The sequence below is a fragment of the Camponotus vicinus genome, unplaced genomic scaffold (genome assembly GCF_025532165.1).
Source record: "Camponotus vicinus isolate PSW18456_S1 unplaced genomic scaffold, iyCamVici1.0 SCAF_2, whole genome shotgun sequence".
Classification (NCBI taxonomy): Eukaryota; Metazoa; Arthropoda; class Insecta; order Hymenoptera; family Formicidae; genus Camponotus; species Camponotus vicinus.
The window spans coordinates 25,692,869-25,711,365 of record NW_028141956.1 but is presented as its reverse complement, the minus strand read 5'-3'; the positions used below and the strand labels follow the sequence as shown (position 1 = coordinate 25,711,365).

The 18,497-nt window shown below is 37.2% G+C and overlaps 1 protein-coding gene across 6 annotated transcripts in view; it reads left to right on the top strand.

Moving 5' to 3' along the window:
• Positions 1 to 18,497, top strand: part of LOC145966959 (puratrophin-1) — a 285,937-nt gene that overhangs the window by 174,174 nt on the left and 93,266 nt on the right. For all 6 annotated transcript variants that reach the window (XM_083091423.1, XM_083091421.1, XM_083091422.1 and 3 more), the window contains one exon: positions 17,803 to 17,920. In XM_083091423.1, the coding sequence (XP_082947549.1) occupies positions 17,803 to 17,920 (118 nt within the window). The remainder of the gene's footprint in view (positions 1 to 17,802; positions 17,921 to 18,497) is intronic.

Sequence of the window (18,497 nt, the reverse complement as noted above, 5' to 3'; positions counted from 1 at the left end):
GGAGAGACCCCTCGCAGCAACATTAACGTTAACTATCCATTTATTCGAACATGAGCTACATGCTCAATTCACACGCCTTCGTGTTCTCGTGCATTCGTCCATTTATGCGGCTTTCCTCGTGAAAGGGCCAACGGTCCCTTCTTCCTCTCTTTTTCCTTATCCCTCTTTCGGTCTCCATCTTCTAAATGCTCCTCTCTACATCTCATACATGTACCGTACACTCTTCCGTATACTATCTCATACACTCTTCCCGCTACCTTTTCCTATCTCCCGGTATCGCCTCACAATGTTCGTGCTCCCTTCGAGCTTCGTGCTCTACCTCGTCCCTTCTTCCGCTCATCCTCGTGGCTCGCTCAGCTGGCCGGATCCACGGATGTCTAACTGTATCCCGTAGTTGGCGAAGCTGCTGCTTTGTCGCCGATTAACTGACCGGTATATGGGCAGGAAGAGTCGAAGGGCGACGAACCAATGGGTTCCGCCACGCGTTGAACGATGGAAATAAACGGTAAAAAGAAGTGCATCATGCCGCGAATCGTCAATTTTAATTAATAAAGTGTGGGCGGTCTTTTTTTATCGAGGGAGCTAATCGCTTTCCATAAGTAAAAGTTCAATTTACACAGTTTTCACTTCTGGTTCTCGATCTCTCACAAGACTGAAACTAAATGCAACGAATTAATCAAGATATTTAAAAGACAGAAAAGTGATTTATTTAAAACAGCACAATTTAATGTGGCTTTAAAAAATATATTAGTAGAATTAATTTATAAATTATTACGCAACACATTCTCTTCAAATCAATATATAATATTCTCTAAAAAATTTGTATAATCTAAGTCTTTTAAATAATCTTATATATTATAATTTAAATAATTCAAATAATTTTATATTAAAGAATAACACAAAATATTCGTATTTTCTGTTTTTTCTGAAAGTTATTTATACGATTCAATTTTTTCCACCGCAAATTCGTTTCAAGACATATTCCTACGGTAGCATCGATGACTATACCTTGACTCGACCCACGTATCCTCATATATTCCTACCAGTATCTATTTATACTGTCTTTCTTTCCTGGTAGTAGTTCCTCGCGTGTCTCGTTAAGCTCCTCCTGCTCCTCTTTCTTCATCCATCGATTCTGCCTTGAACGGCTCGATGCTCGCGGTGCTCTCCTCATCTGGTCGTGCTCACTTCCTTCATTCCGCAGCTTGATTGCAACAAAGCGCAACGTTGTTTTAGTTTCGTGGGATCATGTTGGAGCTGCCTCGCGGCTAAGTTTCCAACCCGTCTCGAGTAATCTTCGCGAGATTTTCCGACCATTTCACGTCACTCAGCTTTTACACTTTAATGTCTACAGACTTGCATTGCATGTGCGATTCCTCCCTAATGTCGGTATGATACGCGATGAGAACGTAAGGTTTCACGAGAAAGTCCATTGATAATCCATCGCAAGTGCACTGTCTGTTCAAGAAATGTAAATTCGGTCTTTTAGGTAATCATCTGTTGTGCAAACTATGGAGAAATGCACAGGACGCGAAGATTTTATGCGCATGATGTAGTCAGCCTATTTATTCTCGAAATAATGCACGAAGGACTCGGTAAATCATTGAATACATATGAAGATCGATAACATTGGAAGTTACATGTTAAGATAAAAGTGATGAAAATTTTTTTTTTAATTTTGGAAATTATTTTCCGAAAATTATATAAAATTACAAGACTTGTAATATTAAGAACGACGTGTGGTTAAGAAATATATTAGAATTCAATCGTTAATATATTTATGCTGCAAAAAAATTATTTTGCGAATTCACATATTAGTATAAAATATATAAAAAAATTCGCGTTGGAAATTGCACGAGTATCCATCTTTTTTTAAAGGCATTGTCTAGTATTACAAGTCTCTTAGTGTATGATATGGATCTCGATACGTCATCCGAACATGCTTTTGCTTCCTCGTCATTGATTCTCGGCGTTCTTGAAGAGAGCAATTGGAGATCCCCTCGTTATATCCCCTTCTTTCTCCCTGTCGTTTTCTTTCCTCTTTCCATGGATTCCCAGCTGGGGAGATCACCGAGTACCTAACTGTAATCCCGTAGTTGGCGAAGCTGCCGCTTTGTCGCCGATTAGCTGGCTGACGGTCGCCTAAAAGAGGCGGGACGATCAGGAAGAGGAAGCGCAGGAGATGCTGCATCGAGTCGCGCTTACGCCCGCCGGGCAAAGAAGTGCAAATACGACAAACGACCGCGGCCGAAGTTCAAGAGAGAGTCGAGGATTGGAGAGCATTAACGAGTCCCTGAGTGCGATGACGTCCTCTTTGGCGGCGTCCCGTTTTCTTATCGCCGTTTTTGTCGCAGCTGCGGGGATTTTCACAGAAGCGAGAATCGCGTGTGTGATAAATTTCGCGATCGCGATCTCTAATTCGCCGTCGCGTGTGATTAAGTCGAATCGATGTGCGAGATGGTTCGAATTACCAAGCTCGTTGGCACGGACATTCGTCGAGGCTCAATTAGGCGTGCTCGCATAAATTATCGGAAAATGTTACCACGTCGGGAGAAATCGCTTCGGTTGGATTTATGTCAGGAATCATAGATTTATAAGGTAGCTCACCGCATGACGCGTACACGGTCGCAACCGGTGAATGGAGCTTGTAATTGAATCTTCGACAGAGGCGGTGAGAAATTATACAGGGTGTTTCGCGAGCCTGAATTTCAGGAGCATATTTCTCGATAGATTTGAAATCATTTTCTTGCCCGAAAATTCAAGACAAAATTCGACCCAAGAAGATTTAACGTTCAAACAAGCAATTGAGTTTCAAAAAAAAGCTAATTATTTATTTATAAAAGTTGATTACACATACATTTCGACAGTATGATTATGTAAGACTTGAACGTGCAACAAAGAGAGATATTCCGATCCGATCAAACGTTTGATAAATGAAAACTTGGATGCAAAATTAAGAAGTACGTTGTGTAAAGAGCGCAATATGTCAGCTGACGGATAGCGGCTGGATATCCTCGTTAAATTAAACGAAGAGCGAACGACGAGGTGAATCGAGCAACGGCGTGAATCGCGACAGTCCATGTATTTACACACGATGTGATTTACGATTTTATGCAGGTCGGATGTGCCGTGTGATAAAGACGATTGCTCGCGCCCCTTGTTCACGGAGTTTAAGCTAATGCGCAGATCAAACCGATTCACCTAACTCAAACTCGAGCGTGCACGTGAAAGCGGTCTGCTATTTATGACCATTCGCTCGACGATAAAGTCGTCGCAGTGACTTGGCCGAGACTAATCTTGACCTGGCAATACGCACAATTGGCGGCGAATTTAGCGTAATGCAGGATTATTATTTACAAGCTTAAAAAGGTAAATATACGCGATTGTTCAAGACCGGTTTTACTTGTATATCAGATGTTAACTGTAACTTCAATTTTAATTTCAATGGATTATGCGACTTTCGATTACCTTTGTAAAAATCTAATTGAAAGTTATACGTCTGATTGTGCTATTTATTATCGTTTAGATTATTTTCTATCATCGGTATATTAAATCCATTAAGTTTTTAAACGCAATTAATTGCATTTTATGCGTGTGTCATTGAAATATTTCGATATGTCATAGCTGTTATTTTTTTTTATATAACTGTCACTATTGACACTATATTTATAATATAAATGTTAGATAATCATTTTAAAATTTAAATAAAAAGCGAGAATATAAAACATTGCCTTGTTCTAATTTTAGGTGTGGAGTTAGTGAAACTATTTCTTATTCTGCAAATTGATTTATTAATTGCACGATCGTTCTCTCCTTCGGGATTTTATTTTATTGTAAGACAAGCAAAATCGCGATATGCGATTAGACATGCACTGTTCAAGCAAGGTACTTTTAATATACGGATGTATAAAGAACGTAAAAGTGGAAGTGAAACGAGGATCTGGCACGAAAGATCCATATCATTGCCTACGGCCGATGCTACTAGATGAACGTTTGCAATAGGTGGATGTACTTTGGAACGGTAGATACTGAAGATATACTAAAAGTGATTAAGTAGATACAGCGGGAAAACGTGCTTGCGCACAGTCGGAACGATTAATTCAATCTGCGATAAGAATCCAGGCGGTGGTATTTAGGCCCTCTTCGCATTAATATCAATTAAGGTCATATATTTGAATATAATAAAACATGCGCGATTTTTCCCCCATGATAGATTCTAGATTAATCCCATTGATCGTTACAAAGGTCTACCCACGCTAATAGAGTGTACATACATGCGGGTATTTAAACTGAGTACCATCATATCCGGCATTTCGTAGCCGTCATCGATCGATCGCGTTTAACTAGTCGAGCATATCGGCCAGTACTTTCGCGGAGCTAATTACATGGAAGTATTTTATTATCGTGACACCGGGCGATGAATCAACGATCGTTTAACGCGCACACGCCTCGACGTATCACCTGACCAACAACAAGAGCTCCTTGGCCTTCACGTGGGTGGAATGGACCAGAGTCTCACACGCCATGGCCAAGCCATGGAAAAACCGCCATACTCTTATATCGAGGTCGCGATAATTTATCACGCGCAGAAAACGGTGAAAATTTACATCTCCTGTGCGCCACGTCGCATGTATGGACGAGTTACGATAATGGATGTGTTTATGCAAAGGATATCTTTCGCGCTGCTTTCGTATCGTGTCCACTCCCTCCTCCTCGGGTTTATTAGCCTAATTAGTTATGCGTGGTTTACGGTACATTGTGCGTTCTTTCGAGCGTACGCGCTTCGAGCGATATGATAATTAAATACGTAACAAGAGAAGGCGGAGATCACCGCATCGTCAGTGCGATAATTTTTAACACACTTACATTTTGCGGAGTTTAAGACACGTAAACTGAAACGGGATTGCGATTAACATTAATATGAAACGAGTTTTGCATACAGTAAATTGCTAGATGAATATTTTATTTATTCCTTTTATGCATGAGAAATTAAATTCTATTGAACGAATGTGTATCACCTGAGCTGCATCAGATGATTTGTACGTTGTAGCAATTTGACAAAACAACGTACGCGATTTTTGCGAAAATTTTTTGACTGCAGAGCTTGCTACTATTGCTCATTACATTAAATTTTATATTTTTTAAAATCCCCCGCATGTGCATGTAAACATATGCACGTGTACGCTACTTCGAAATGAATAGAGAGAAAACGGTGTGTCTCAACGTTTCGAGTCTAATATGTAAGACATCCTTTAATGGCCGCCAGTCTATATTCAACCCCGCTTGCCTTGTAATTAGGGGATTACGAAATTGTTACTTTGAGGATACATCGAAGCGTGGCTGCGCCGGGGTTCCATGCGTGCCTGCGAGCACGCAAAAAGATAGGCATACATTCCGTTACATTCGACATGCGATAAGCTAGTATGTGATCCACCTCTGTGAAGCATCATCTCGTTTCATCGGCACGCGTATATCTGAACGCGAGAGCGCGAAGCGGGGCAAAACACTCCGGTTACGATTTCAGCGATTTAGAAACGGCTCGTTACGCCACGCGATCATCGCGTCTCTCGTATTATTAGGAAGATCCCGATTGCCCGATTCATGTAATTACGTCTTTACCGCTTGTGTGTATCACGATGTGAGAAAATTAGAAAATCTTAGACATCTCCTAAGAAATCTGCATCCTGCAAAGTGCACGGGAAGCGCGTGACAGAAATGCGGCGATCAAGAGAAATAAATTTTAGAAAATAAAGGTTACGTATATATCCTCGCGAAGATGTAAATTAATATAAGTGTTAATAAACGTTTTCTAAAATTTGTAAGGAGTCATTGATAAATGCTATATAAAAATTAGAGAATAAATAAATATTGTAGAGATTTTTAATGAAGTAAATTTAAAAAAATAAATAAATATAAATGAAAAAATTTTATTAGCAAAATTCATGTAATTACATCTTTATCAATCTTGTGTATCGTAATATGAGAAAGTTAGAAAATCCTAGAAATCTTCTAAGAAATCTGCATCCTGTAAAGTGTACAAATACACACGATCAAAAGAAATAAATTTTAGAAAGTAAATGTTACTCGCGAATATGTAAATTAGTAAACATTACACGTCCACATTCCTCAAAACATATAATGATGATAAATGCTATATAAAAATAAAAGAATAAGCAAATTAAAAAGATTTTTAATGAAGTAAGTTTTGAAAAATGGGTATAAGTGGGAAAATTTAGTTATGGAATAAAGCGTCTTTCAACGATGAACTCTCGCACGTGTCTCTGAAGATGATTTAAAATGCGATGTTACTCATGTTGCGTGTAATCCTGATTTTCCGCTCATATACGTTATAGCAATAGCCGAGCAATAAACTTGTGACGAATAGCAATAATAACTAATAGTACTCGCGCAATCTAACGATTATGGCAAAAACGTGAAATGTATATCTCGCATTAGGGTCGGTGTGATTAGATTAAGCAGAGAATCTAGTTTCTGCTTTTTTTCCATTGTTATTTATCAACCTTGCGAACTTAATGAAGCTTGAATGCTGCAAATGTACACGGATGTGAAAATGAGACTTGTTTATGAAGCTATATTTAATATATTAATATTAATATGCTAATATTAGTATTAATATTAATAACTATATTTAATACACTAATATATTAATTTTTTGTGGAATGCGAATATTTTTCGCAATTTTTTGAAAATCGAATGCTTACATCAGAATACAAAGTAACATGCATTTGAAATTTTATTTAACATATATATGAAGGATGTATATTGATCTCGCTATCCAATAGAGAAGATAGAAATTTTGAAGAATGCCAATCTTTTTATGGTCTTTAAAAAATTATTAATTTAAAAAATTATTAAATTATTAATCTTAATTTAACAATATCGATTCAATGTTAAGCAAACGAAACGAAAACAGATGGATACATTTCACCGTAGATATAATCGAAATATAGGTCAATGTGCCTAAAAACCACAGAGACGTGAAACCGTAGCATTATTCGAGGGGTTAATACCTTAAGACAGTAATCTGCAGCAGCATCGCAGAACCTTTGTCATTGAAACGTACCTACATTACGGTTGCACGCGCACGACGCGAGCTTTCTCGTAAAAAATCGCCGTGAAATCGTATTCTCTCGCCATTTAATACTGGCGATGTGCACGCGAGACGGCGGAGGATTATAATTTTCGATACTCGATAATCACGGCCCGGCCCTCGTTTTAGGCCGCTCTTTAGGCCGCGGCCCGGGCACGCAGGCAATTACGCGGTAATCGTAGATACCGCGCACGCAGCCTGAATTCAGGGTACGACCCAGATCCCAAGAGAGAAGAGAGGAGGTTGCCAATCGCCGCCGCCGCCGCCGACGACGACGATGTGCCGCATGATGCGGGATGAGGTTTCGCCGAGGCCAATCGATAATGCCTCCCCGAATGATCGATGCGCCTCGCCCGATTATCGGCTCGCGTTATTAACAGCCGCGCAGATTTTCCGCGGCACTAATTGCGCGGGTCCCGAAACGGGCCGGCTGCCATTATTCGCGCCGTGCGAACGCGCTCGTTGCTGCGCCTGTAGAAAGTTGCAGAGGCGTACGTACGGACTAGACTAAGTGTCTTGGAAACGGTGATAAAGGAGCTGACCGTGTTAACTTCCTCGCCCATTCATCGATTAATTAAGTATACGGTGTGTCTCGCCAATTTTTACGACTCACCCGTCTGTCTTTAACGCGAATTCGTGTTCGTTGCTTCGCTTCAATTGTTGGGCATTTGGTATTTATCTTACTGCACAAATTGTGTTCTGCATGTATTTCTACTTATTCTCTATATTAAAAATATTGCTTCAGATTCATATAATCTATCGTGGCGAGAATTATGATGAATATATTAAATATATAATACACATTAATTATCAAGATATACAATGTGTAATTTGAAATAATATCGTTTTAATGGAAATTTACTAATTGTAATTTATTAAATATATTAACGAAAATCGCGATAAGAAAGTTGAGATCAATAATAAACTTATCAAAATACGATAAATTAAATATCTTTATCAATTAAATCATTTATCGAAAAAATATCACAGATTAAGAATTTTAATTTCGCGGAAATCGATATTTTTAATTTCTAATTTTATTATTGTGTATGATATTGATAGCACTTAATTGATCATTAGATTTAATCATTAATCATGAGATGTATATCGCTGATTTAAACTTTAAAATTCGCAGCTTAAAATATTATTTATACAGATAGTTGCGTGGTAATAAATGCAATCCGCGGATTTGTCAGAGAGGAATGCAAGTGGTAATCGCAATAGCAGATTAAACTTGCAACGCAACAAGTATGCCCAATCAATATTTCTCCCATTTAGATAACTCCTTCCTGGTATAACTGATCAATGCGCTTCTAATCATCATCGTCGACTGTGATGTTTTATATGATTTATTAACTCACCGTAAATTTTTCATCGAACGTTAATTATGCTTATCGAAGGATTATCAGCATATTAAAACCGCTATGTATCCTGATAATTAGCTTTACATAAAATATGATTGTTCGCATTAAATGAATTTGATATGTAGTTTTTACAAAAGCTTTAAAACGAAGAAAGACAGGATTACAAGAACGTAATTTAACAAAGTAATATGCATATGATTCCAACAGAATTTGAATTTATTGCGAGAGCAGAGAAAAAGAGCACGGGTTATTCGAATAATTTAAAATAAAATTATAGATGCGGTTATAATAGGTCGTAAAATTTAATTAAAATAAACTTTAGTTTATTATTTACTTATCTAGTTTATTATTTATTTATTAACTTTTATTTTATCAACTTTACTTTATTTATTATTTAAGTTTATTTATTATTTACCGCAGCAACTTTGTTCGTATTATATGACTTTATTTCAGCAAACGATACGCGAATTTAACAGAATCTAAGGCTATTTATAACAGTGTTGTATTATTGTTTGGATAATTCAAGATTACAGATGCAATGGATTAGAAAATTTAATCATATTATTCAGCAACTTTGCATATATTTATTATTACGTGACTTTATTGGCGTTCGATAAATGACGATGAGATACATAAAATACGCGATTTGGTTCGCCTGGTAAGCGCGTAACGTCTTATACGATCCTAAAACGGTGGCGAGAAAGTAGTGAATGCAGTCGCTGGTTCGCCAACGAGGAATGCAAGTAGTAACTGCCGCTGCGTATTCGACCGGTTGTTATGAGAAATGTCCAAATGGACGTAAGTAATGTCTGACCAGCAGCTACGTGGTAACTAATGTCCTAATGCTTTTCTCGACTCGATCGGAAATAATCAGAGAGGATCGTAAATATCGGTATTCGAGTACCCCAGAGAAAGAGAGAGAACCGTTCGTTGCCGGACTCTCGACTTTACCGTTGACTTCTTTATTATTGGCAAACAAGATCTACGAGTTAAGAGAGATGATATTTAGCCGCTCCTTTTAACAAGTTCGCGAGAATCACAATCGTAAAACGGATATTAAATGCTACAATGTCCGACTGATTTTCTCTTGATCGTTGAATTTATAATAATAATAATACATACAATTTTAAAATAATTGTATTCCTTAGTGTTCGCTTTTTTACCCTCTCTTAATTTTAAATTTTCCGAAACTATTAAGAGTTAATGAATTCTATTAAATTAAATTAAACATCTCACTTTAAGGTTTTTAATATCGATTATTGAAAAAATATAAATTTCTATTGAAGTAAAATCAATGAAATTAATAAGATTTGTTATTCGAAACGCGGGTGCGGGCTTCTGGCCACTTATGTTTAACTAACAGCTGTCGATATTCCAACATGTACATACACTCGATCGAACGCACGCATCCCTTTATCGAAGTGTTTGTTCACGTCCGTACACAATGTTGCGCTCGTAAACAAGGATCCAAATAATCTTACATCGAACGATCTCCGATCGGCATATAACCGGGAGGTATTCTCGATTGCTTCTGCAAACGTAAATACGCCCACCCGCCAGAGCCCCGTTATCGACCGTTCCCTTATCACACCGATCTGCGCTCGTGGAACGAGTCGCTTCTCGAAACCTGGTCTTATTTCCTACGGTAACCAGCATCGAGCATGGAGAAAAGATTCGTGACCACAGTACGAAAGATTCGAACGAACTCGTCGGGTTAGTGCGCCAATTTTTCCGAGAAAATTGCCACTCTATATAATCATTATCATATCTGAAAAAAAAGGCAAATTATTTACTCTAAATTTTATAGTTATGATAGTTTAGATTGTTTTCCTATAGAGCTTTTTCTTTAATATTAAATTAACTCTTAATTTATTTTTGAAAATTATGGGGAAAAGAATCAAAAGAAATAAAATCCTTCAGGATTTTTTAAACTTTGTTGATTTTAAGTTATAATAAAATGGTATTTTTTAAAATACTTTGATTTAAATATAATTATATAGAATTGGATGGGTACTCTTTTTTCTTAATATTGTTTTTTTTTATTTTTTCAAAATATATGCAACTTGATTATTAAGAAAATTGTTATTAAGAAAAGAATCAATAAAAAAGAATCAATAAATTTTCACTTTTTAACGTGCTTTGTATGCATTTATAATGGAATGTGTATGGATTAATGATGTAAAATATAAATAAATATGTATAATAATAAATATGCAAACGATGCTGTGACTGGTCGATCTCTTTCTTGTAGATAGTAAATGGGTATATGTTGATGCGAGGGCGTGAGATTTACCGTAGGGACCTTGGTGTATCATCGTTATATTAGTGAGAAATATTGATGGAATGGCGTGAGTGAGAGGCAAGCAAACAGAGAACAAATCAAGAAACAGTCTTGATAGATCTTTGTGTAATTGGAAACACACGATCAAAAGATAGACTTGTATCTTCAACGTTTTTAATGTAGAGTCCGTAATAATAAAATTATAATTTGTTTAACTTTTTTCGAAATTTTCTTGAAATGTATATACATTTTCTTCAATTTTTTTCAAAGAACAAGAGCTTAATGTAATAATTTAATTAATATTATTTCAATTAATATTATTTAAATAATATTATTTAATATTATTTCTATATTTATTTCGTATTTTAATATTATTTCATTTATCTTTTTAAATTTATTTTACGAAATCTACTGTATTTTACGTACATGTATATTACATTTCAAGGCACAATTAGAAGTGAACGGCCGTCAGGAAGTTAATCAATAGTTAATTATGCAATTGAAAATATCCTTTCGCATAGAGGCACTTATTTTCTTCGCAATGCGTGGTACAATAGCGTAAGAGTAACTAGGCACATAAATCTGTATTATCCTGTAAAATAGACGGATGCCACGATGATTCGGCTTTCTCGATTCGCATTATGCCCGATGCGTCAGCGCGCGTGTATCACGCTGCATCACGCAGCGCAACTGCATCCTCATCGGCGGACGTGCAATCGGCCATACGCGAGCTCGGTCGTACGTGCATATACGTATTCCCGGTATACTTGGACCGCACGTGATTATGGTTATCACGTCGACGATTGGATCAAGTGCATTAGCCACGCACGAACCGAGCACACACGCCGCATACACATTTCGTATCGCCTCGACCCCAGCTCGGCGGAATACTTTGGGATGAGATCGAGAGACGAGGGCGTGATCCCCCGCCATCTTTACGGCAACCGCGTTCCGTGCGATCGAGAGTCAAGGTCACGGTTGTAAAGTTTGCATTTGCTTCATTACCGGTTTCGTGAGTCCTCGTTGGCAAGTTTGCCTCCACGTGTTGACAAGCGGGACTTAACAACGACGCGAATTTTTCCTCTTTAAGATAAAGAGAGGGAGATTGCGCGATTCGACCCCTCGCTTCTCCAAGCTTACCTTTGCAACAGACGCGAGACATACGTAGAAATGTACGGTGTATGAATACGTTTTGAGACTCGTTAATGACGCGCTTCTCCTCACGCGATTGAAATATGTGAGATTTCGTAAGCCACGTCAGCTTACGAGTTGGTTTCGCGGGTGATGATCCATTCGGTAGCGGGTTTCTAACGGAGATTCATCCTGCCGTCTACTAATTGACCGGCCGATCTCTCCCATGGGTTCTCAATAGCGGTCACGATGGAAAGATAACGCCGAGGCGTGGTTAACGTCATTTTAGCGTCGCGATATGTGTGCGACGAGTGTACACGATGCGAGCGCACATGAGAGACTCGGGTCAAGGATCGAAATGTATCTATACGTTCCCGCAATCGGTTAGAACACCTGGAGCATACATACATCGCGTATGATCGACGACCAGTATGCAGAAGTCGATGGCCCATTGAAAGGTGAAAGATTCAAGGTTAATAGAGGTGAAATTTTTCTTCGCCACATTACCATGGACACTTGTCTGAAGGAGAACGACGTATCTCATTGATCCTTTCGTGTCAACGTAGACACTTGGAATTCTAAACATTCAAATAGCGACACAATCCGAATATTTGACCAAAAATTTTAATTTATATATATTTTTGACATGTAATTTTTTTATAAATTATTACATTATTTCTGAATAAATTTAAATGTCAGATATACATGTAACTCCAAAATTTGTTTATTGTGCGTTCTTATTTATTAATTCGAGTATCTACTATTGTTGCAGTAACTTCCTCAGTATTATAATATTTAATATATAAAATATAATTATATTTAATTTTAAAAGCGAGATTAATTTTTGTAATTTCTCTATAATTTCTTTCTTTGTAATTTTTCTATTTATTATCTACAGTTTTTTCAGTATAACGATCAAATAAATATGTAAGTTTGAGTAATGGTTTAATTAACGATTAGCTGGCAAAAGTGAGTATTCATCGCACGGATGATCATATGATTCGACGTTGCACAGTCGAAGTCGACGGGAGGCTAGCTAGTCGCGGTCATTAATTTGTCGCGGCGAAGTTACGATCGTGGAACTTCCTCGTTGGACTTGCATTGCGAGAAACTTACGATGCTACTTGCCGCGGCAAATGTATAATCGCCGATTACCCTAACAAGTACGTGGTAGTGCATCGAGGCGACTAATTAAGCGATTATAGCATCTCGAGTGAGCTAACGAGTGTTAATCCACAGGCGAGTCGTGCCTGTTTGAGCTCACGGGGGTCAATCTACTGCGCGCCTAACCGAGCACGACGACGAGCTTGCTTATCAACGTGTTTGCTGAAAACCTCATTTCGTGGCCAAGAGCACCGCTCTTCTCGTACGATTATGTAAACGCGAACATCTACGATTTTTTTGCAGTTTCTTTCTTTTCGTCCGCTCTCGAGAAACATTTTATTTAATTAATAGATGGATAAATATTATATGTATGTGTCTGTGTGTGTGAAATAAATAAGGGAACACAAAGTAAAGAAGAGAAGAAAGATCATTATTTATAGATATTTTAATTCTTTTCTCGCATATTCATAATTTTCTCTCAAATTTATTAAGAGAGTTTATTAAGGGATAATAAATAAAATAATAAAAATATATGAGATAATATATTGTTACAAAAATTTATATCGTCTTTTTTAGTATTATTTTTCTAAGGAATCATTGATTCTATTTTTCACATGTTTGCGCTATAATTTATAATAAACTTTACTTGCATTACATTAATTTTTATAATGTGATAAGAATATGCATATGCTTATTTATCTATAAGATAAAATTTTGAGAGAAATATCAATTAAAATCGTAAGGAGAAAATACATTGAAACGATCAGACGCGTCATAAGATTTCATAAATAGTGACGTGTACCTAAAAGTTATTATTTTCACAGAAACTCTCGATAATCCATTTAATCGACTAATTAATCATACGGATACGAAGCATTAATTTTTGTAATTAATTGCGACTATGTATAGGTAATAGACTAGCAAAATGAAGAATAATAATCCATTGAATCACATGTTATATGGCCCAGTTATTATCGATAAACTTGTCGGCCGCCGCCCGCTTCGATGTTTTCATTTCAATAGAAATCGATGGACGTAGAGCCGCGTGAATAAGTAGGAAGTTTAGGAGACGAAAGAGAGAGAGAGAGGGTTCAGGTAAGATGGAACAGGCGTGAGGAACAGCGCGCGAGGGCGGGGAGGAGAAAGAGGGGGAGTAGGACAAACGCGACCATGTAATTAGAAATCATGGGATTTACGGGGCATCGGGCAATAAATCCAAAAAGTAACGGCTAATAGCACGCATATTGACGTATCCATCTGGCTATCGTTCATCTTTCTCACGAGTCTCATCGCGTGCACGCCCCGTATCCGCGACGCGCGCCTCGCGGCTACTCGCTCTCGCTCGTTCACGCGGCGGGGACGACGGGACGAAAGGATCGAACGCCTCTAGAATGAACTACGGGGCTTTCTTCTTGGGGGGATGAGGAAGAAGGAGAGAGAGGGAGGACGTCGCGACTATAAGCATGCTTGATTTACGTTAAAAGCCGAGTAGGGGCCCCGCATTGAGTCTTTATCGAGTAGGAGTGAGACGATGATGATGAACGATCGGCGATTTGTAGAGGTGATCGTCGAATGCGCGCATATGCGAAACGGATCTGTATCTATATTTATGTGTATGAGCTCGAACGAATCTTGCTGATCATCGTAACCCATATCCCGCGTGCACAAAACGCGCTTTGAGAAGATCGCTTTATGCCGGTAGAAAAATTGCAATCACAATCGTCTTTCAGCAGTTCGTTACGTGCGGTATAGAATCTTATCAGCTGTCGTTTCCAATGGATTCCTTGACGGATTCTTTATTAACTATAAATTCTTAATGCATTTGTGGAAAATTGAAATTCAAATTATGTGCATTTTATATCTATTAAAATTGTGTTTAAATTAAATAAGCAAGAATTTTCTTTCATCTGTTTCTCTCTCTGTCTTTTATCTGTTTAGAGTTTTAAAACTTGGTTTATTATATTTTTTTAATTTTATTATATGTATTTTATGGTTTATTATATTTTTTAAATATATATTTATATATATTTTATGGTTTATTGTATTTTTTAAATTTTATTATATATATTATATATGGTTAAAACCAAGTTTTTTAAAGCTCTAAGAGAGAGAAGCAAATAAAAGAAAGTTCTTGCTTATTTAATTTAAGCATAACATACAATTTTAATTTTAATTTTAAAACTCTAAGCGCAAAATATATAAAAGAAAGTCCTTGTTTATTTAATTTAAATTTAATTTTAACAGATATAAACTACATAGTTTGAATGGGGGAACATCAAATCGTAATCGAGATATATATATTCTATTATATAGTTAATGTCGATTACAATTTGATGCTCGCCCATTGAATTCTATCTCGAATAATGTCATCATATATGTATAACAGTACTACTGAATATATTCATCACATGGCGGAGACGATACAATATTCTCCAGCGAGCACAGGCACAGTTGGGATTAACGTCTTCATTCCACGTGAAACCCCTTGCAATGCTGTGCCGGTAATCGATCGGTTATGGTAATTCGAGCGAGCGTCGAGCGCGATCGTTAAAAAAGCTGCGTGCCAACCGTGCGGTTACGGTATACCTGGTACAACCGCCACGTACTTGCGGCAATAAGCGGTCGCGATGCGTGCAGTTCGATTAACGCAACGAGTGCGCGATCGGTCGCTCGTCGTGCGTGAAAAGAGAGAAACCTACGGAAGAAACGCCCAGCCATCTATCTACGATCACAGCTGATCGTGGAGGCGATGCGCTGATTCGAGAAATTTCATTTCACGTGTTTGCATAGAACGATTGACACTTTAGCCAGAAAATAATAAAAATGAATACTATCATAATAATTAAGTTATGAAAAAAATGAATTTATTGTTGCATGCAGAAGAAATGCGATTTTTTCGTTGCAAGATTATTATAATCATATTTTAATTTTTCGCGTAATGTTTCTTCTGATATAACTATAACGCAAATATTGTTTTGATGAATTATATGATGCATGTGTAAGATTTTATGATATTATATAACGCGCGTGTTACAATATAAATTATAAAAATTATTAAACTATAAATTATAAATTTAAATTATAAATTATAAATTTAAATTAGAAATTTAAATTAGAAATTATAAATTTATATAAATAAATATATTGTTATACCTCTTTGACACATATTAAGATATTCGACATACATTAAAATTAAACTTTTAGTGTATTGACAAATCATATTGTTACTCGATTAATTTATCATCTCAAAAATTATTTATAATTGTAGGATTATATGTCATAGATCAAAATGATTGAGCGATAAATAATGATAGTAATGGTGAAACTCGTAGAAAATTAGAACGCATTCTATATATAGTATTACTGTTATTTGTATGAAAAGTTAACTGATATCTGCAAATTGAGGAGAGACAGGAGGAGAGAGAATTTTATGCGTGAAATTAATTGCAATTTTCTCCTAACATTATCAGAAAAATAAAGAAATGTAAAATTTGCGTTTTTAAAAGCTTCAATAACTTTAATATGATGTTTGCTTGCCGTTGGATATTATTGTAAGCAACTAAATAATGTCGCCGCGAATTATCATTCACGCCTTAGGCAAGTACCTTCGGAAGAGCTTCAAGGTATTATGTATGTATTTATGAACTGACGAGATGCGTTCATATCTGTATGTCTCGTAAAATTCTGCACATCTCTATCCAGTAGGAGACTAATAGATTCGCGTATTAATATATCTCGATTTTGAGTTCACAATGTAATTTATATACAATTGATCGCACTATCTGTTAATATAAAGAAACAAGATCTTGTGTCTAGTCTGGAAATATTTTTTAATATGAAAAATTAGGCTATTAGGGATAAAGATGGTATTAAATGTAATTCTGATAAAATATTTGTTTACTTTCTAAATTTATAAATAAATTTATAACAATAAGAGAAATCTTATTTTTAAATTTACATGTAGTTTTTAATTTTATCGATCTTGGAATATTCTGTATTCTGAATTTAATAAGATGTTCTCCCACAGTTAGATATCTATTTCTTTTTTTTTCCTATCGATTTCTACAAATGCCTTTTTATCTAATGTTTATCTAGACAATAAGAGTATGAGATCAATTAGTAATTAACTTTCACGACTTTTACCTATGGCGTCTTTTGAGCATTATTAGGTTCTCAAACATAGATCAGCTTGAAGCAATGCTAAAAGGCGTCGGCTGTATTTAATGATCAGTAGTATATAGCCGGGGTTACGACCCCGGCATCACGACCGCGGTAACACGGATGAAAACGAACTGTTACTCAGCGTTATCTATTACGATCACGGAATTGTTTATAATGTCACTGCTGATACATATTTTACCCCGTAGCTAAAAGACCTTATTCAGAGAGAGATGACCTACTCCCGAGGTAGATACAACTTCTAAAAGGATGTCATTTAATAATTTATACCGGGCAGGAAGATTGCAATCGGCAATCGCTCATCGTGAATCGAATCATGATCTATAATCAACCGAGCTTGCCAACATTTACTGCCCCATTGAAATAATTCATGTTGCACAATCGCACGTATCTACTTGGAACGCAAATTAAAATAATGCCGTACGTGCGAACAAATCAACTTCCAGAGCGTTAACAATTTTTACGTCTCTTTAGAGAGACAAATTGGACTTTGATGCAGTTTCATTATTATACTCGTGCACGCAAACTGTTGTAAAATTTCCTTACAAATACAAGTCGATATATTTGATAAATTTCCTACGTTGAACTTTAAACAAGACATTGACCAAGACTGTTCTATCTGTCTGTTGCAGGATACATAGACGTCGTCGGGAGACCGGTTATCGAATTCGAGGACAACGTATCCACAAGGGAAGACCTCTCCGTTAGAGAGACATCGTCTTTTCTGCTCTACCTCGCTCGTCTACCCAGGTACGTATCTCGCCCGTCATATAACGTTTGCATAATGCATCAACGTCGGCCAACATCGAAATCAGCCTACGGAGTCGCGGGATATCGATAAATCAGCTGGATCATATCGCGGGAGATGAGTCGCGCGCGTGCGCGCTCCTTGGACCGTGGCTATAATTTATGAATTCGATTAGCGGCGGCCCGCGATCATTTTTGCGAAGGGCGTTTTTAATCCGCGGAGAAGAATTCACACTTTACGGCCGCGGCGTGCCGGCGCGAGACACCCATTTATTACGAACGGCATCCTGTGCTCCTCAACGAGGCCGTTGTAGCCGATAATCACTGAAATCATCCGACTCCGAATTGGCAATTTATTAATCCCGAGCCGGCGAGAGAGGAAGGAGCGCGCGAGCTTTCCGCTAAATAAACGTGATCGACGCCGGTGTCGGTAATAATTATAATTTTCCGCCGTCATGAAATCGCGGACACGCCCACTATAATCGCCGATGCGGAGCAAAATCGCGGCTCACCGTTCTTCCTGGCCTTGGTCGTATCTCGTCCTACAAGCTCTCTAACGAAGCTTCCTCTCATTTGTAAG